Genomic DNA, 20,001 nt, shown 5'->3' on the forward strand with positions numbered 1-20,001 from the left:
TGGAGAAATGGTTGGCGTTCGCATGTTGAAAACTACAGCTTTTCTTGATATGTCGCTCAGCTGGGGTTTCTTTTTGGTGTTGAACTCTCTTGGAGCTCGGCAGAGCCCTCAGGTATCTTGGGCTGCTCCTGCCAAAGAGCATCAGTAGCCAGTGTGAGGCTGCCTGGAGTGGCTTTGCAGGTTTGAGAACCATCCTCCCATCGCACCGAGCGACTGCTCCTGGGTGGTACTTGCTCCTTGTAAATCGGAGAATGAGAACCATGGTGTTCTTTGAAACCCCCTTGTTCTTTCTCGTCAAAATAACTTTTATGACCCAGACTAATAAAACGTGAGCTGCGTCTAAGCGAGTTCCCAGCAGAGCTGGAACACAATTGGGTCAGTGTAAGCAGAGTTATTGAAATAACTTAGGTGTTGAAACTGCTCTGTGTTTGCCTTGTTTTGTTTTAGCTTGTTTTTTTGGCAGTGCAGTGTATACACAGGGCTTATGACATGCACTTAAGTAGCCAAAAAAGCAAAGTACACGGTGTAGCTAGCCTAGCATTATTACAGCTAGAGGCTTTTATGGCTGAGAAGGTACTGTGTAAAACTGATTTCAAGCACCTCCTCTGTAGCTGTCACTAAGTGCTACAGGCAGCTGGATTGCTGGCTGGAAAGGTTCAGATTCATAGCTACCTGTGTGCTTTTACAGGTGGGTAGAATTGACCCTGAACTCAGTTGGTGTTGAGCATTGTAGCCTCCTAGGAATTAGCAAATGGCATTTTTCATATTGTGTCAGCACATTTGTTGTTCCAGTTTGATATTGAACCTCTGTCAGCAGCTGATGCTTGATGGATGAAGACAAGTTTTTCACTGAGGTTTGCTTCTTTAAGACAAATGATTTTTTCCCACTGGCTCTCTAATGTACCAGCTTTAGAGATTTGTGCTGCTGTAGCCTCACTGGCAGAATGTCCTTCTTGTGAGCAAACCTTAACTCATCTGCTCAGGTTCTAACCACTGCCTTTGAAACCTGCAGCATTAGGATTCCCCTGTGGAGACTCCATGTGAGTTCCATGAATTTTGCCCAAACCATATGTACTCCTGAACCTAATGTGAAGTAACACAGCTGGATATAGTGCTGCAGCTGGAATTCCTTGCTGTATGAGGAGTTTCTGAGTTCCATTTGGAATACACTCATCCATCCTGTTTACTTGGTGGCTCCAGATGAGTGTGATGGCTGAGCTGTCCATGGTGATGCCTCTCCTTCCTCCTCAGGAGAGAGTCCATCACTTCTGAGTGGACTCACAGCTTTTTGCCAATGTTAATTTGTTTTTTTGATTTGCTTCATTTAATATCTTGAACATGCTGTCTCAAATAGATCACCTGTTCAGTAGATTAAATAGTATATGGTTTGATCCTGAAACACGAGGTGCAAATAGGGAAAACCTGGTTCTTGCAAGTTCAGAGGATGTACAGAACCAAATTTACCATTTTAATCAATGATGAAAAAGTCTCTGTAGTCTTTTTTTTGGGGAGAGACAGGAAGAGAAGAGTATTCTCCTTCTCAGAAAGAGTATTTGAACTTAGGATTTATTTCCCTAGTGGTATTTGCTTTACCTTTTGCTTCTTTAAACCTGTGTGTTGTAGCAACTGTCTTTCTGGTTTAGAAAGGACACCTGCAGCTTGCTTAGCTTAAATCTGTACTTGGAGCTATGAGATGAGTGCTGCAGAGTGATGGGAGGTTTTATGTACTCCGAGATGAATGTGTAGTCCCTTCACAATTCAGTCCCGGCGGATCAGGCATCTCTTTGTATTTCCATGTTAATTTGACACTGGCTTTGTGTGCGTGTTCTTGCTGTGCTCTTCAGATAAATAAAACCTTCTTTTAAGCCTCCTCAACTGTAGTATCTTTTCATGCAATCTGAAAGGCAGTGATTTTACATGGACCTATTTTTTCTGCATTTAGGATGAGATGGGTTTCAGTAAATTAAGAGAGAAATTAATTAAAATGTCTTCTTTTTACCCTAATTTTTCTGCCTTGGTTACATGAGTGTTTTACACTACTGTCATCACTAACAGGGTGAGTTACTTTCAACATACCACGGCATTGGCCCCAGCTGTGGAGACTTGGGTTCCTGAAGGTGCTGTAGGCAGTTAGAATTTTCTGAGCCTATGGATTTTTAATTATAATTTTGTGCCTTTGTAAATCTCTGCTTTGACTTTTTTGTTGTCCCAGTCTTTTTCCTTCTGTTTTGACCGTAACCTGCTTGTTTTGACTAGTTGCCTGCTTTATAATGCATTTTTGAAAGAGTTCTTTTTTTTAAAAAATAGGGCATTTCTCTTTGAGTTGTGTTACTCATTATGTGTTTGGAATCTGCTAATGTGAATTGGAGCTGAATGTATTGGACTCTTCCAAGTCTATGGATGTAGAGTGAAGGACTAACTTAATATTTCCTCCAAAACACTACTGAATTTACTCTGTCTGGCATTCAGACACTTGCTTTTTAGGGATATTTACCACAGGGGGGTTTGGTTTAATAATATCTTCTCCAGGACAACTCCAAACATCTGCTTCAGGTTATCTGACTGTCTGGCTGAGAGCTGGTGTCTTTAAGTAAAGAAATACTTCAGTGGTGTGTTAGCTGAGTCACAGTAAGCTGTTCTGGTGGATTTGGACCGAGTTTCTGAACCAGTGCATTTCTGTTGGCTATCAAAGGAGCATCAGAGATGTAAATTGTTATGAATGCAGTTTTTCACAGTGGGGGAATATTTAAGAAGTTCCTCTTTCTGTTACCATCCCATTACACCACTGAGAAGCAGGGGTTTTGGTGTCTTTGTGCAGCGTTGGGAACTTAAGCAGTCTGGAACGATCAACACAACGTGTTTCAGAAGTGTTTAGAGGATTAATTAAGATCATCATCGCTAAAGACAATAACATGTTTTCATATTTCTCTAACAAGATACTGCTGCGTGCTAATGGAAAACACTTAAACATGGTCAGGCTTTATATTGGATTTTGTAATAGTGGTTTAGTACAGAGCCTTGTGAATGTAGGTCATCGGGCTTTCTTATTAGAGCGTTTGCCAGGCAGCTAAAAGCCAATTGAGTTCTAGTTCTTGCAGCGTTTTTTCTCCACTTCAAAGCCAACTAAAGGAAGTAATTTTATTACCCGAGGTCTGTTTTAAAAAATATTGCACAGCATACCTAATCTGCAATGCTTAGAAAGACTTGCCAGTGCAAGTGGTCTGGTTAAAACCCTACACTCCAGCTCACAGCTTGAACTTCCCCTATGCTTTGGAGCTCGCTCACAGCTGTTGTTATACCCTCACAGGTGGGGTTCTGACACGGTACAACTGACAAGTGTGTTTAAATTGCTCTTTCTTGTCTTTTGGTCAAAAGTTGTAGGTCTTAAGTGCAAGGGAGAGCTCACTGGAGTAGAGGCCTAAACAAACCCACAATCAGCATAGTTTCAGTGTGCTCCACTTGTGTGCTGTGACTGGATGTGTCTGGTTTTGTCCGGTTGAATTGTATTGATTAATTCAATTGGAGAACCAAATATATTGTTGATAAAATGTACTCTGGCCCAGCGTTCCTCTGCTCTAAAAGGAGTTTGTTGGTAGGCAAATAAAAGCCCTTATTTTGGTCTTTGTTTTCCGTCTCTACCTTAGTGAGATCTGTGGTGAATTTGTTGGGGTTCATGTTGTCACTAACTGCAGTCTCTGTCTGTGTATTTAGCTGAATTCCCGAGTGAAAGGTTCTAGGTGTGAGGGGCAGAAGGGTTTTTATCACACTTCCTCAGTTAGTTTTGCTCAAAGTGGGGCTTGGCCTGTCTTCCAGTCTGGTGTTTTCCCCCCCATCCTCTTACTTCTCTATCTACTGGTTTTAGGTTTTCTTTTTCTTCCTACTGTTACCTCTTGGTGAGCTCGTGTCTTGGTGTTCCTTGCTCTGCTGTTTGCTGTTATTGCAGCTGCAGAGCGAGGCTGATGGACGTGAAAAGAGTTTCTTATGTCTGCCCTCAGTGTAGCAGGGAGACAAAGCAGAAGGTACCAGACCTTATTAGCAGGTCTGATCCTTTAAGACTGGTAATTCCTGATGTTAATTATAAAGCAAAATTTTTGAGGTGCAAGTGGATTTGCTACTAGCCGTGGCTGCAAAGGAAAGGAGAAGAAAGGAGTCAGTAGGCATAGGTCTGTTTGCATGCACTGCTCTGAGAAGGAATAAACCAGAAGGACACCATGGGGATTTGCAGAGATATGACTTTTATGTCCCTACAGTAGGTTTAGGGGCAGAGGAAGGTTGGTCCAGAACAGCAGAAGTGATGGAAAAGAGAGCACTGCATCAGGAGGAGGCAGCTGTGCTGCTTTCTCGGTAGTTGAGGGGAAAGGCCCAGCTAGCTCGAAGAGAGAGGAACTTTAGATACTAAGTATGAAAGATGTAAAATCCCCCAGTGAATGTAAAAAATTTCTGACAAGAGTTCAATGAATCATTCCTTCCTTTGGAATTAGCTTTATTAGGGCTGGTTTTGATGTTGAATTGTAATGCAAGAGTAGTAGCTACCTCTGTGGTCCATCTTTGAGTAAAGCCTGGGTCTCTGGGTTTTTACGTGGTGGTTTCTTGCACCTTTTAGAAGTTCTCGTTTGATGCAGTGAGATGCATGTTAATAACTTCCACCCTGAGTGGAGCTTGTGGTACCTGAAGCCTGGCCAGAGCAGAACCTGGAAACAACTCCATGGCATCACTGCTCCTGCAGTGATTAGGGGTTAATGAGGCTGCTCAAGTTTGTTTTGTGTTTTGAAATGGAGGACATGTGCCTTGGGTTCTTGCTATCAATGCAAGAACCCAAGGCTCTGCAAATCTTTGCCTGTGTGATCTCAAGGGTTAACCTGTGATGAGAAGAGCCTTGGTAATCTTTTATTCTATGTAGACTGATAGAAAGTTATGGCTAGAAGGAGTACTGAGAGATTGGGTAGTCCGTCTTCCTGTCCTAAAACAACATCTGGCAAATCCAGGCAATTCCTGAAGGATATTTGTCTAACCTATTGCTAATGATTTCCTGTGATAGAGACTCCAAACACCAGATTCTTTTGGTAAGTCCAGTTGCCAGTCTGTTGTTCTGCAATTAGGGTTTATTTGTGTCTAAGTGCAGTCTAATGCACGCCCCTCTTAAGCTACAGCTTTAAAGAGCAGATTGAGTTTCCCAAGACCATTCAGGTACCAGGACCCACTAGTTTTTTCACAGTGGTGAGTGTGGTGGGTGCCTGGTAGTGCCTCTTCCTTCCTGGCTTTTGCCTCTCTGGAAAGGTTTCTGTTCCATTCAGGATCCTTGCATGGCAGGTTCACGTGTCACACTTCAGTGGTGGTTTTGTAGAGGACCCCCTGAGTTGAGGAGAAGTCACAGATGGGTTGGTGAACTCATTGATCAGCTGTAGCAGAACTCAAGTAACTGAGTTGCTTAAAAACGTGAGTTTGGGATTAACCTTTAATCCACATTCCCCGAACTGTGAAATCCTCTGGCATCTTGTGGTTTCTGTGAAACTTTAAATTTTTCTTTGTTTTAAAGGGTAAGCCTGCTAATTCTAGGGTTGTTGAACATTGCTTTAATGGTATTTGTTATGTGGAACTCCCAAGGAAGTTATTATTGGTGTTTGCCTGTCATTCACATAATTTAGAAATACAGTTTTAAGTTTAATGGCAATTGCTGGTTGCTTCATTAACTATAGCTAAACAAAATGACATTAAATTTCCTAGTTAATTCAAATTAAAATTGGTTGATCTAACCATTGCATTTCGTTTCTGTTCTGTTTATTGATTATCGTGCTTGAGAATTGTCAGCTGGCTCAGTGGGTGGAAATGTAGAGGTATTTTGGTGGCTGCTTTTGGGACATTCCCTGCTCTTTTGTCCTTTCACTCAATGATTTTTCTTTGTCTTATATTCGTTTGTGTAACTCTTTTTTTCCTACGTTGTCTTCTCTTTCAGAGTATCTCTATGTTTTTTCTGTGCTAATATTTCTTCAGCAATGTAAATAAAAAGATTTATTCTGACTTAGAAGTAATTTATGTTTTCTTATACACTTTAAAAGAAAACAAGTAAGTAATCCTGCTTCTCACACCTGCTTGGTTGGAGTTTGTGCCCAAGCAGCATTTTGCCTTGGCAATACTTCTAAAACTTGTTACAGCTTGTTTTTATGAAGGGATGGTCAAAACTGTGTTTGTGTTTTCTCTCTGTTGAATTTGTGAAATTATTTAATACGCTTAAATTACTCTTTACCAATTAAAATCAGTAACATAAGTGTACTCTATTCGTGAGATCTTGGAAAATCTTTATGAAATATCAGGAATCTTGCAGGAGTGAGATCCAAGACTTAATTAGAAGTATTATACTCAATTCTGGTAGTAATCAGATTGGAGAGAAGTGATTCAAGGATGCTATAGTGCTCATCTGTGTCTTTCTGAGCAATAATGGAGTTGAATGTAATTTTTCTATTAATGTGGCAGCTAAAAAATGGCAGAGTTTTGTGGTGTGGTACCTAACACGTGCATGATAGATGCTGACTGAAGAGTGCTGCAGTACTTGAGTCACTAGAAGGTTTGGGGAATGAGAGAACTACTCCTAGAGGGTTAAGTGGCTTTTTATAAACGCGTTGGACCTTTATTTGCTGCTTCTGATAGAACTATTAAACTCAGGACTTTGATATGTGGAATTTCTCTCCAGGAAGAGGAAAGCACGGGATCTCATACAGTGTGGACAGATGCAGTGGTGGCTGACAGCGGCCACATTCCTGCTGTGTTCCCATTCCGTGGAAGGGGGGAATTTTATTTATTCAAAGCATGAGCCGTTTGCTCCAGGACAGGACAGCCACTGCACCAGCTCCTGTGCAAAGCATAAAACATGGTTTCTGTATTTGAGGTCATAGTACTTCTGTATATCAGATTTTTGCTCTTAAGTGTTCTGGGTGCTTGCTCGTCAAGTCTCGTACAAGAGGTGGAGGCAAAAAGAAAGAATGAGGAGCAAAAGCCTTTTTTAGTGTGACCTGCATTTGAATAGTGCTCAGGCACAGCTTTCCGCTCTCCCTGAATTGTTGGATTCGTGTTTAAGACCTTGACCTTTCTTAGGGCCCTGTAGAGAACTTCTTCCACATTCATTTGGTTTTGAAATTAAGAAATGGTGTTAGTTTTTGGAGAGGGGGGTTAAAAAATACCTGATTTCATAGGTAGAATTTTGTCAGCTATTTGGCTTTAAAGACTACTGCGATTCCTCATGTTTTATTTCACCAAATACATACTTGGCTTTAAATGGCGTATTTTCATTAGCTTTTCAGAATTGCTCATGTGCTGAAAATTTAAGGATATGCCTAAATACTGCTGAATCCTGCACTAAAAAAAAAAAAAAAAAAGGACGAGATAGGAACTTTTTTTGTTTTCCTGTGAAGTAGGAACATGTGTTGTCTTGCTGAAAGTAAATGGGCACGCTAAGTAATACTGCTAAAATCTGGCAATTCCTCCTTGCAATTTAATGGTGGCTACAAATTAGCCTTGATTGCTCTGACAGTTCTTGAATTGCTATTATCGTGTTTCATCTGAGTACTCTTCTTGTTGAAACCTGATCTAAAGAAAGCACTAATACAGTTCATGTAAAATTTTTTATTTGAATTTTTCCTCTGAGGAAAACAGATCTTTATAGCGTATTTGTTGGGTTTTAGTTTGATTGGTTGGGGGTTTTTTATTGGTTTTTTTTAGACACCTGCAGTTTATTTGGTCAAAGGGAATACAGATTCTTTCCCTGGTGATTATTCCTAAGTGAAAACCATTTCGCACATGAACAAATATTGATCCAAACTGACTTGGCTGGATAGGTATTAATCCTGAGAATACAGGAAGAGAAGAGGAACCATGTCACATGCCTAGATTTTTTGGGAGCAGTTTTGGGTAGGCAGCTACCAGGTGATAGCTTTAGATATAGAAGTACTTTCTAGATTACTTTTACTGATAGTTTCTCTAGATCGCTTTAGAGGCTTTTCATCAAACAGCCTCTACAGACACTGTCGGAAAATGAGGGGAAGAAGAAATGTTCCTGGTATTCAAATACTACTGATTTCCAGGCTGATCCTTCTAGGGTTGCTGGCACTGCTGTGTGGTTCTGAACATAACTCAAATGTGGCGAAGGACCAGGGCAGATGCCTCTTGGGAGGAAGGAGGTGCAGGTAATGCTGAAAACTTGTGAAGACAGAGCTGAGAACCAAGTGCTTTTCCTTTGTTCAGAATGACCCACCTTTGTGAAGAACTGCAAGCAAGAAAAAAGAGTATGTGTACATTAATGTGATGTTTGAGAGTGTTTGGATACAATGGAGTATGAGAATCATGTAAGAGCTGTGTTTAGAAGATGGTAAAGGTTTGAAGTGAGGATTGAATCTTGGAAGAGCTGTGTTTAGAAGATGGTAAAGGTCTGAAGTGAGGATTGAGAGTGGACTCTAGAAACAGCTGAGCTGAGGTACCCAGGTATTTTAAGTATCTGTGGTGTGTGTGGGATAATCCATCTGCCCTGACCTGAGTGGATTGTAGGGAGAAGGCACTGTTGGGGATGGTGCTCTTTTCTGGACACGGCTGGTGACTTGCTGAGTATGTCACTACTGATGTCTTTCTTAAAGGACTTTTTCTCTGTTGCTGCATTTGTTGGGAGAATTAGTATGTTGTGTGTGTGACTCTATTTAAATTCTGTGTGAGGAACAGTGCTGTTTTCTTAGCACCCATGAGCATGTTTCATAAGTAGTGGGGTTTGATGAAACCTGAACTCCTGAACTTGTCTCCTGTGTCCCTGTACTTCCTCTGCTGTAGTACCCTTGCCTGACACTGATTTAATAAGGCTGTGTTTTCCCCATGTCCCCTCTGTCTGTCCTCTGGCATGAGGAAGCTGGGAGTCCTGCAGGGTCTGGTGCAAGGTTCAGTTACCCCAGCTCACCACTTCCCTCCGCTGCCAGCTGGGAGCCACCCCACTGTGGTGACAGTGTGACAGTGTGACAGCAGGTGTGCTGGCACCTGCTGAGCAGTGCAAGCCACGCTGGGGTTTCCTGCCTTCTGAAGCTCAAGAAGATCATAGTTTCCTTCCCTTGTGCAAGCCTTGGAAAGCTTAGAACCACACTATACGCTGTGTTTTCCTAGTCTTGACTTTTCTCAAACTTGCTTAAAATTGTTTAGTGAATTTGTGAGGTGTCATTGGCACTTCCACTGATCCACTGATCAGCTTTCTTTAGGTAAAGGGTAAAAAATTTGGTGCTGCGCAGGTTTAAGTCACTTGTCATTGTTGTGCTGGAACACTGAAGTCCCACCTGTACAAAACATCTGAAGTCCTGAACAAGGGTGTTAGTGTAGAGGAGCTGTGGGATTTAATTCTGAGCCATATTGAAGGCTTCTCAAGTACCCATGGCTTTGGTTTTGTTTGCACTGAGTGCTCTTTGTGCCTGTGCTGTATTTTGCTTTTCCCTTCTGCCTATTTACTTATTATCATAATATAACAGTTTCTTAGGGGGGGAAAAAAGCGTGAGCCTGTTGCTTAGCCTGGTATTTTCACTGCTATGAAAATAAACTGTTTTTCAGTCTGGAATGCTGCATTGCCTAATTCACAGTATTCTTTGAGTTTAGTTCAAGTAGCAAGTTTTGTTTTCTCTTTGGTTTTAGCAGTATTGGAGAATTGGGAAATACATTTTTTTCTGTTTCAGCCTTAGGAATGTGTCCACATTCATAAAGCACAAAGTCTGTATTTTGTAAATCTTAAGAAATTATAGCCAGGTTTCCCATTCAAGATGCTCTGGTGTTGTTGCTTTGGCTGAATGCTGGATCTCTTGCTCTGCCTGTGCTTTTTTAATTTGTTGTTTTGATTTCCCTTTTTCCCCCCATCCTTACTGGCATTGAGTTTGCCCTCCAGACAAAGAGCAGACAATGAATTGCAGCGAATGACACTTGTGAGCAAAATAAAACTGGGTCAGTTCCAAGCTTGTGCAGGGTGTAGGTGTAATAAATACAGAATCATAGAATTGTTTTGGTTGGAAAAGACCTTTGATACTATTGAGTCCAACCATTAACCCAGCATTGCCAAGTCCACCACTAAACCATGTCCCCAAGTGCCACATCTACACGTCTTTTATGTAACTCCAGGGATGGTGACTCCACTGTTTCCCTGGGCAGTTTGTTCCAGTGCTTCACAACCCTCTTAGTGAAGAAATTTTTTCTAATATTCAATCTAAACATCCTCTGGTGCAACTTAAGGCCATTTCTCCTTGTCCTATTGCTTGTTACTTGGGAGAAGAGGCTGACCCCCACCTCCCTACAACCTCCTTTCAGGTAGTTGTAGAGAGTGATAAGGTCTCCCCTGGCCCTACTTTTCTCCAGGCTAAACAACCCCAGCTCCTTCAGCTGCTTGTTATCAGACTTGTGCTCCAGACTCTTCCCCAGCTCCATTCCCTTCTCTAGACTCCCTTCAGCACCTCAATGTCCTTCCTGTAGTGAGGAGCCCAAAACCGAGCACAGGATTTGAGGCGTGGCCTCACCTATGCCCAGCACAGGGGGTCACTGCCCCGCTCTTGCTGCCTCACTATTGCTGATACAGGCCAGGATGCCATGGGCCTTTTCCACTGAGCAGTTTTCCAGCTGCTCTTCCCAAAGCCTGAAGCACTGCTTGGAGTTGTTGTGACCCAAGTGCAGGGCCTGGCCCTTGGCCTTGTTGACCCTCACACAGTTGGCCTCAGCCCACTGATCCAGCCTGTCCAGGTGCCTCTGCAGAGCCTTGCTACCTTCCAGCAGATCAATGCTCCTGCCCAACTGGGTGTCATCTGTCAGCTTACTGAGGATGCTCTTGATCCCCTCATCCAGATAATCAATAAAGACATTAAACAGGACTGGCCCCAGTCCTGAGCCCTGGGGAGCACCACTAGTGACTGGCCCCAGTTGGATGTAGCACCTTCACCACCGCCCGGCCATCCAGGCACTTGTTTACCCGGTGAACAGTGCACCCATGGGAGGTGTGAGCTGCCAGTTTCTCCAGGAGAATGCTGTGGGAAGTGGTGTCAAAGCTTTGCTGAAGTCTGGGTAGATGAAGCTTTTGGTGGATGTTGAGGTGATGTAGTGTAACTTACTGTGACAGAACACTGAGTAATACTGAATGTTCATTAGAGTTATTCATTAAGGATTTACAGGTTTCAGCTGGAGTGCTGTCACAATTTTAATTACTTCATGAAACAGCATGCTGAGGTCATGCAGAAAATGCCAGTGCTTCTGACATGTATTATTTATTTATTTTTGGAACTGATGCATTCCTATTAAATGGGATTATAATTTATGAATCTCTAATTTTCAGGAGCTGGAATTAAGTTTGAGAATAGGTGTGGGTTGTGTTTTGGCTATGAGCATATCATGGGGCCTTTTTTTCCCCTCAGGCTCTGTTGTGCTTTCATACTTCTGCACGTACTCAGACTGTGATCAACCAGAGCTACCTGATGTAAGGGTACCTTAGGCACATTTTCAGTATCACAGGTGAATGGCCAGTCATTTTAGCCCCTGTGTAATGGAACATGAAAATGGAATGCTCTGTCCTTTCCTAGTTTTTTAATTCTTCAGAAGGCTTTTAATTTTAATTATTCTGTAGGCTTTTAACTGGAGGAACAGTAAACAGAACCAGTTTTATTGAGGAACTTCAATAAACTTTATCTATGAAATGGATGATTGTCTGATGGTGACATATGAGCTTCATAGATAGTTTTCTCCTCTGGAAATAAGTTGGTGTTATCATAGTCTGCTTTTCTCCTACTGTGGCTTTGTTACAAAGTACTGGATGTACTTACTGTGCTACGCTGAATGCAGCAGTGGGTGGTATAATAGTAAACTTAAAAACATGTAATGGAAGTCAGAATCACCAAGTGACGTGGAGACCTGCTGGGAAGCGAATGGTTTGTGAAAACTTCTCTAGATCTGGAGCTGAGGGAAATGCCATTTAGGTATGGCTTTGCTTCCCTGAGAGAAGAGCCTTTGTGTGGGATCAGGGGTACCTCAAAGACAAGTTAAAAACAAGAAAACCTGTTCAAAGTCTGTGTCAGAGCATCCTCAAGTGCTGTTCGTAGTCGGCAGAAAGCTGTTCAGCAACTGACTTTTGGCCACCACGATCAGAGGTGGGGCAGGATGGCCCTGTTCTTTCCAGGCTGGCAGATTTTCAGGAATTTTGTGAGATATACAGTACCTGCTCCAGTGAACTTCACCTGTGGACTTGGGGGACGTCCAGGTTAGGGATACTACTTTTCAAGTGCAGAGGACTACCTTAAGGACAGTTTTTTTGCCTGTCTGCTGAGGATTACATTATGATAACCACTGTTATGGTTGTGTTGGGAATATTAAGAATATTTTAAAGTTTATGTTACTGCAGTAAAAGCCAGTTTAGAGAAATATTGTTTGTGTTATGCTCCCTCTTGAGCATAAATATTAGATGTGGAGCTGTGTTTGTTTTTGTGATGATGATGGGCGTGGTGTTCCTTTTGTTGTTGTTTTGTTTCTGATGCTTGTTTGCAGGCATTTGGTGAGCATTGGTGCTGAGCAGAATCTCCAGGAGCAAAGGTCTTCGGGGGTTGGGCTTCTTGCTGAGGGGGCTGGGATCTGATCCTGCTTGTGCACTGTAGCATGGCTCAGGTTATAGAGAAACAGTGATTTAAGAAAAAAAGCAACTTTCAGTTTTAGTAAACTTACTCTTAAATGTTAAAATGTTAAAATATGAAACAACAGAGTAACGTGTAGGTACAGGTCTAAAGTTAAGTATGTAGGTTGAGTATTATAAAACATAAGAAAGACCTGTTGGACGAGTTAAAATCTGAATAAGGAGAGTTACAGGTCTAAGCACTTGTAGTTAGAGTTTTTGTTAATGCTTAATCAGCTTTTGATGGCTGTAATTGCCTCTTGAAATCTGAACAGAATATTCTCTTACAGGTTGGTTCATCTGGTTTGGGACAATGAGTGACTTACACTGAGAAAACAGGAAGTAGTTTTGTCTTTTGTTTTCCTTTGGTCTGTAAATAAAAATTATGCCAGGGGATCTGCTGGATCCAACCTTGAGAAATGTGACCAAAATAAGTGAAGTACGTGTAAGGTGCACACAAAACTGCCATTGTTCATTAAGAGTTTACATACAAAACCAAACCATGTACTTCCAGCTCATCCTTTCCAATACATGCATTTCAGAGTAATAGCTTATAATTGAAATAACATTAAGTACCGGGTTCGTACATTTAATCAAATTTCAATTTCCATACAAATGAAGCTCAGTAGACAAGAACAATTAGCATGGGAAATGGAAAATGGCATTTCTTTGTATTAAAATATGAAATAGATTCAAATCTATACTTGCTGTGTAAACGCTAAAATCTAATGTGCATCTGTAGTCTTTGCTGCTAAAAGAATATCTTAATGTGTCAGGCTTTACTGTCTGCTGAATCCTTTAATAAAGTAATTGCAAGTAGAAACCCCCAAACTTCTGTAATCAGTGATTGTAGTCACTGAGTTTTATTTCTGTTTCAAAGCCTTGTCCTGAATTGAGACTTATATTTTGGAGGCTTTGGTTTCAGCCTCTGGCTCCTTATCTCTACCTCTGACTTTGTGAATTGCCATGACGTCGAGGGTTTTATACTGCTTGTTGTTTGTATATTAGAGTTAGGAACACATGGTTTGTGAGTGAGTGGAGTCTTCTGTCAGGGATACATTTCTGCCTTAGGAGAGATTTGTCTTTCTAGTGCTCTCCTGGTTCCTACAATGATAATCTTCAGTGTCTTGAAAATATAAGGTTGAAATTTAGATTTTGAAAACTTTGGTGTGTTCACCTAATGCTCTACAGGGGATGTTTATTGTCTGTGCCTGAGACAGGGCCTCTGGCATTTTTATTGGATGTAGCATTTCTTCTGACTGAATCTCTTTTGTATCTCTTGTGTTCAATTGAAGGAAGAGAAATAATCCTGTGAAGACAGTACCAAAGTTTTCTCATTCCTCTATTAGCTTATCTTTGCAGGAGTATTTTGATGTGTAAATAGTGCTTGTGGACTAGAAGGGTGCTTTTTGGCTTCTGTCACTTGGCAGAAATGTTTACAGCTGATGGATTTGGCCCATTCCTGAGAGCTGTTTCCACCCCTGCTCCTTCTCTCACCTCAGTGATGGTGTGACCTGGCCTCTGAAAAGACACAGAAAATGTCTCTTCTGTTAGAACTAATATTTTAAAAAATAAGTACATTAGTAGATGTTCTGGCTTTGTTAGCAGACAACTGTTATGAGGCCCCAATTCCACATTAATGGATAGTGGATTGTACCAGGATATCTCTGCTGAATTAGCTGGAGCATGCAGTCTTTCTGGTTGCAGGGGGACAAACCATAGCTGATCTGACCTAATGTGGACAGACAGCAGCTAATTTGATCTGAATTTGCTGTTTCAAAGCCAAGTGATCACATTCATTCAGGAAACTGAACCAACAGCGTGAACTTGTGTTGAATCAACACTTTTGTCTCATGTGCCCATTACAGCCTTGCTTTGATATTGGAAGTTCTAAAATGAGATTTACTGTGTTGAAAAAGTAGTTTTAGATACTGCATGTATAGATCCTCCTTGCCTTTCTTTCACATAAACTAATTGTTTCAAGTAACTAGTTATCCCTTATCTTTTGCATAAAAAAGAGGAAGATGAATAAGAAATAAGTTGCAGTTTAAATGTGAGCAGGAGGTGTCTTAGTCCAAATGCACCTCTGAAAGTCTTAAAAATGAGGCAGAAAATACAGGTTTCAAACAGAGTAAGGGCCAGGGCAGCACACTGACCAGGAAAGATGCACTGTGGCTTCCCAGAGCTTGGGCTCCGGAAGGAAAAAGTTCTCAGTTACAGGGAAAGACTACAGGAGATTATTAAACCTGAAAGGGCTTCCTGGATTGTTGTATAATGGCCAAAATCTGTTTGTTTTATGAAACACGTGAAGCTGGCTGGAAATTAAAGCAGTGTGTATTTATTTATCTGTCTGTCTATCATGAAATCCTTCCTGTGGATGATGCTTCTTGTAAATGTCTATTTTGAGTACTTAGCAGAAAATCTGGAGATCAGTGTGCTGTAAAGAAAATTTAAAAAGCTGCTGTAGCCCTATGTTGAAATACATGATGAGTGCTGTGGAACACCTGGCATTCAACATGCAGCTGGGAAAATCTTCAGAACAAAAGCTTTCTGTGAGAGTGTAAGCAACCACCTTGAAAAATTAGTTTTTTTCCTGTCTGAAACCTAGATTTTTCTGTTAGTCAAAAATCTTGTTGGTTTTGTCACTGAGTAACTTAGAAAAATATTTGGCAGCTAAAGAAGATGAAGACTTTTTGTTCATATGGCACTGTTTAAATTTATGTATAATCTTGTTTGTTATTTCTGGTATTTGAATAGATAAACTTACAAAACAATTGGAAACTTTCTTTTAAATTCCAAATTACAAGTCCACTACAAGCTGTGGCGAGAATTCTTTCAGGTGAGTGACTTGTGGACAGGTTTATATTATCTAATGATGTGTCCCAAAAAGTTGGTGTTGGATTTTTTTGGCCTTTGCTTGACTGTAAGTTTTATCTTGGATTATATATTAAGCTTGTAGAACTGATGGTCTGAATCTGATTTCAATTTTTCTTCTCTTTATATAAATAGTTAAGGAGTTTCTTGCTTCCTGTAGCCAATTTATAGTAGAGCAGGTGAGGTGTTACCAGAGAACACACTGTTGTTAGTTGTTGATATTTCTGACAGACATTTGTTCAGGTAGGGGTGTGCTGGTGAACCAGCGGGTTGCTTGGATTTTAGGGAATAAACAGTGTCATCATGGAAGCATGGAACCAGAAGTCAGGACAGCTGACTTCTCAGAGGTTCATCTTATCTGTAGCCTTTGGCAAGCTATATAATTTTTCTGTACTTGGCTGCAGTGATTGGTAAGATTGTTGAGGGTTAAGGTTGTAGAAGTGCTTTGAGATGGTGAAGAGACTGTAATGACACCTCGCTGCTTGAAGTGTTCTCACCTTCTCACACTGCTTGAACTTTGTGATGCTTTGTAAGTATATACTATGTATAGTGCAAAAACTACAATTGCTATTTCCAGTGTTTTTCTTGCCTCCCTTCTTCCCAGCAAATGCTAGATGGATTTAATTGCTCTAAAATGAGATTTCAGTGTACTAAATTTTGTGCTGTAGCATAGCAAAGACTGCGTGTGATCCTTAAAAGAAAAGGAGCTTTTTATGTTAGAATTGCATATGTGAATCATAATACTGCTGATATAACTCTTCACATCGTACATGAACACTAAAGGAGGTTGCATTTCCACATTTTCACTTCTAGGCAGCTGTTCATACCCTTAGCTCAGTGTTATATCTGTGCCTCTGCTCCAACAGCTGCTTGCTCTTAGATGAACTTGTGCCTTTATATATTTACTAATGATTTTGATAACACAATGTTTTTGCATTTAACAGCTGGTGGAAAATGTGTGATTTTAGTGCTGTGAGAAGGTGATAATTTAAGATACTTTCTTCTTCATCCTTCCTTGCTCTGAGTTACCATCGATAGCTATAAATTGTGAGGGGTATCTGGCTTTAAGGACAAAAGTGGCACTGGTAATTTTGAAACTATTGCTATTCTTCAAAAGAACTGGAAATCTTATATAGGCAAAGAAACAGTTTTTATTTACCACCCTCCTGGAAAGTACAGTGTCTGACCATGTGTTAAGTGATGACTTGCATTCCAGGAAAGATGGATGGTCACATAATGAACTGTTCACTGCTGCTCATACATCTTCATGATTCCTGTTCTGCTGCTGGCAGTGGGTCTGGCCTTTTCTGTGGGAGAGACCAGCTTGAAATATTTTCATTTTTCTGCTGTTTTGACTTAAAAATAGGCTGCTGAAATTAAATGTTTGACAGGGTTGTGGAGACCAGCAAATCCCTGTGCACCCTTGCCTGTCCCAAATTTCTCTGTTCCGTGGCCAAGTATCTTAAAGGTTCATTATAAACTTCCATCTGTTTTTGTGTCTGTATCATACCCTGATGGCTCTGGGCTGGGGATGGCTCAGGAAGGGTTGTTGACAGCATTTGCAGAATATGGAGATTTTAATTTCACAGTATTTCTTTGTGTTACGTTTCCTCTCTCTGCAATAGAATTGCATAGCAGTTCATGTCCCGTGGTCTGAAATAATGAGTGCATCTGGCATGGCATGATCTCCCTTGGGAGCAATGGTACAGCTGGTTGGAGAGGTGTTTTAATAGAAATGTTTTGTATTCTTCCAGGTATCCACATTCTTCGGAGAGGAGTGTCTGTAACACAGGAAGCAATTGCGGCATGTAACTGGCATTTGTTTAATGCCCATAATATTGGGATGGAGTCATGCTTTTATCTGAACCAGTCATATGTAATTGTATATAAAATAGTAATGGCATGTATGAAATTGCAGACAGACAAAGGTATTCCTGACTGTTTTTCCCGTGTGCACATTGGCATTCCTGGGGAATGCTGCGTGTGAAACCAGAAGGCTGCAGAATAACTTTCTTCACGGGGGGGTGTGTGTGTGATTTCTGTTGAAATCAAGCAGTAAAAAAAATCAAGTTTATTTTAAAGTGTTGAGCTTTGAATTGAATTTTGCCGTAACTACAGGGGAATGCAAAGGAAACCTGGAGCTGGGCTGAGGATAGTCTTTCATGTGTTAAAAGATCTACCACAGGCCCCACTGTGAATTCTGTACTTGAAACTGCAGCAGCAGGACTTTCTTAGAAACCTTCCACTGTGTGCTGATCTTGCACAGAAACAGTGAAGGAAGCTGCAATGATTTACCAAAGAGTTGGGGCTTTTCTGTGAACTTGAAATTTGCATACTTTTAATTTCAGCTTGAGGTTTTGTGCTTGTTTGGTTTGGTGGTTTGTGTGTTGTTGTTTTTTTATCCCTTACTTAAAGAGAGAGTTAACTAACTTCAAGATTAGATTTGAAATTATCTAACTTAAAGATAGATTTTAAATTTTCTCTCTTGGTACATTGGGCAAGAGAAGCTTTTCCACTCATTTTTTATTTCCCTCTGTTTTATTCCCCCTTTTCCTCTAAAGGCTAAAGAAATTACTTCAGATTTTGTTCTGAGGGGGAAATCATTATGACCTAAGATGATAATTCTTTTTTTTTTTCCCCCCCATTTCCCCTGTGCTCATTCTCTGTCGGTGTTTGGGCTGAGTAAAGCTCTAAATGGGTGAGAACACTCTTGTGCTGTCAGGTCTCTTGTTGCCGTCAGTAGTCTGGCAGGTCCCTGTGAGTTCTAAGCATCTTGTGACCTGAATGTTTGCTCTGAGTAGGTGGTTGCTAAGAGGATGTGCCTGCTTTTATTTTTCTAGAAGAGCAGGTCTGTGCTTTATAGAGAAACCAGTAGTAGGACTGGATTTTAGTCTAACATCAAATTAGAAGCCGGTTATCAATATCTTATACCAATTACTAGGTGTATGTGTACAGCTTTTATTGGGAGTGCATGATGACTGGTTTTATTGTGCCCAGTCATGTTGTTTGAACACTTAAATGTGACCTCTGTCTTGAATTCGCTTAGACATGTTTTAAGAAGTAACAACTGCAATTACAGCTCTGCTCTTAGGTTGTAAACTGTGGATGAGAGAATGCATACCTGTATTTTAAGTTTTATTTTAGAGATTTCTTTCTTCAAAACAGTTGCCTCCTTGGTCCTTTCAAAATCAGGGATGAGTGTTTCAAGCTTTTTTTTTTCTATTTAAAAGGGTACTCCCTCTCTAGACAAAATTACCTGGGGTTAGTGTAGCTCACTGAGAGGAGTATGAGCTAAATTGTTCACAAACAATGGAAAATTGACAGCCACTACCCAGAAAAAAGATGGAGAGTGATGGTGTGGTACAAAAGTGAGCCTGTGGATGGGGATGGCAACTGGCAAACCTGCCAGCTGTGAACCAGCTGAGAATTGTTCACTTGTGTAGACAGACTTTTTTTCCCCCTTGCTAAATGTTTTGAGGGATACAAAATGAACCTGAATTATTAGGTTCTGGCATTTGATAGACGGAATTGCTATTAAAGAAAAGCTTTGAAAAAAGTTGTACTTTTTGTAATGCTAATGAGGTGTGACAGTGTAGTGATGGCAGGTAGGCAGTGGGCTCACATGTTTGCAGATATCGACAGCTGCTTGTGAAGGATATGCTCACATGGAGAAACGCTACAGAAGAGCTTAACCTAGAAAGTGAAAACAGGTTCATGGATATAGAAATTGCTTTTCAAGTAGTTCTGTGAAGCGTCTCTGAATCAGGCAGGACATTTGTGCAAGTCTAGTGGGTCCTAGCACAGTGATGAGAATGGAAATAGGATTCTGAGTTTGTTGTGTAATGCAGCACTTAACTACTGGAACATTTTTGTTGAACTTTGGTTCTGAGAAAAGCGAACAAAATCCTCAGTGCCCCACAAGAAGTAAATGGGTAATGCTGTGGTGATAGCTGCTCACATGGTATCTTTATCGGGAAGTTTTTACCACAGGTGTCTCGAGAGAATTATTTCCCAAGCCTTCCTGTCTGTTAAAACCACAAACATGCAGTTTGAAACACGAAGTGATCTGAAACGAGGCTGTTTTTAACATGCTGGGTTATTCGGAAGCTACGTCCGTTGCGCTTCGGTGATACAGGACATGACAGACAATTAATATATGTATAGATTTGCAAGAATAAATCACACTTTAAACAAAGCACAAATTTCTTCTTCTTTCCTAGAGCTCCGCTGCACCTCAGAGCAGTTTGCGTGTCGGAGTGGAACCATTCAGTGCATCCCTTCCAGCTGGAAGTGTGATGGATGGCCCACCTGCGAGGACGAGAGTGATGAAGTTGACTGTCAGGGTAAGGAAATCTGAGCAGAATGCTCATCCCAGTGCCAGCTTGTTTTGCAGCAGTACTTTGACTCTTTCAGATCGCTTGCTTATTTTTATTTGAAATTTTGGAGATTTTTTGATAGACCTCTACCCATTATTAACAAAG

The 20,001-nt window shown here is 40.9% G+C and overlaps 1 protein-coding gene across 3 annotated transcripts in view; it reads left to right on the forward strand.

Annotated features, from left to right (window-relative positions):
* DGCR2 (DiGeorge syndrome critical region gene 2) overlaps positions 1 to 20,001 on the forward strand; it is a 47,394-nt gene that overhangs the window by 780 nt on the left and 26,613 nt on the right. For all 3 annotated transcript variants that reach the window (XM_017814361.1, XM_017814363.1, XM_017814362.1), the window contains exon 2: positions 19,741 to 19,863. In XM_017814361.1, the coding sequence (XP_017669850.1) occupies positions 19,741 to 19,863 (123 nt within the window). The remainder of the gene's footprint in view (positions 1 to 19,740; positions 19,864 to 20,001) is intronic.

This window comes from Lepidothrix coronata, unplaced genomic scaffold (assembly GCF_001604755.1).
Source record: "Lepidothrix coronata isolate B3197 unplaced genomic scaffold, Lepidothrix_coronata-1.0 Scaffold44, whole genome shotgun sequence".
Taxonomy (NCBI): Eukaryota; Metazoa; Chordata; class Aves; order Passeriformes; family Pipridae; genus Lepidothrix; species Lepidothrix coronata.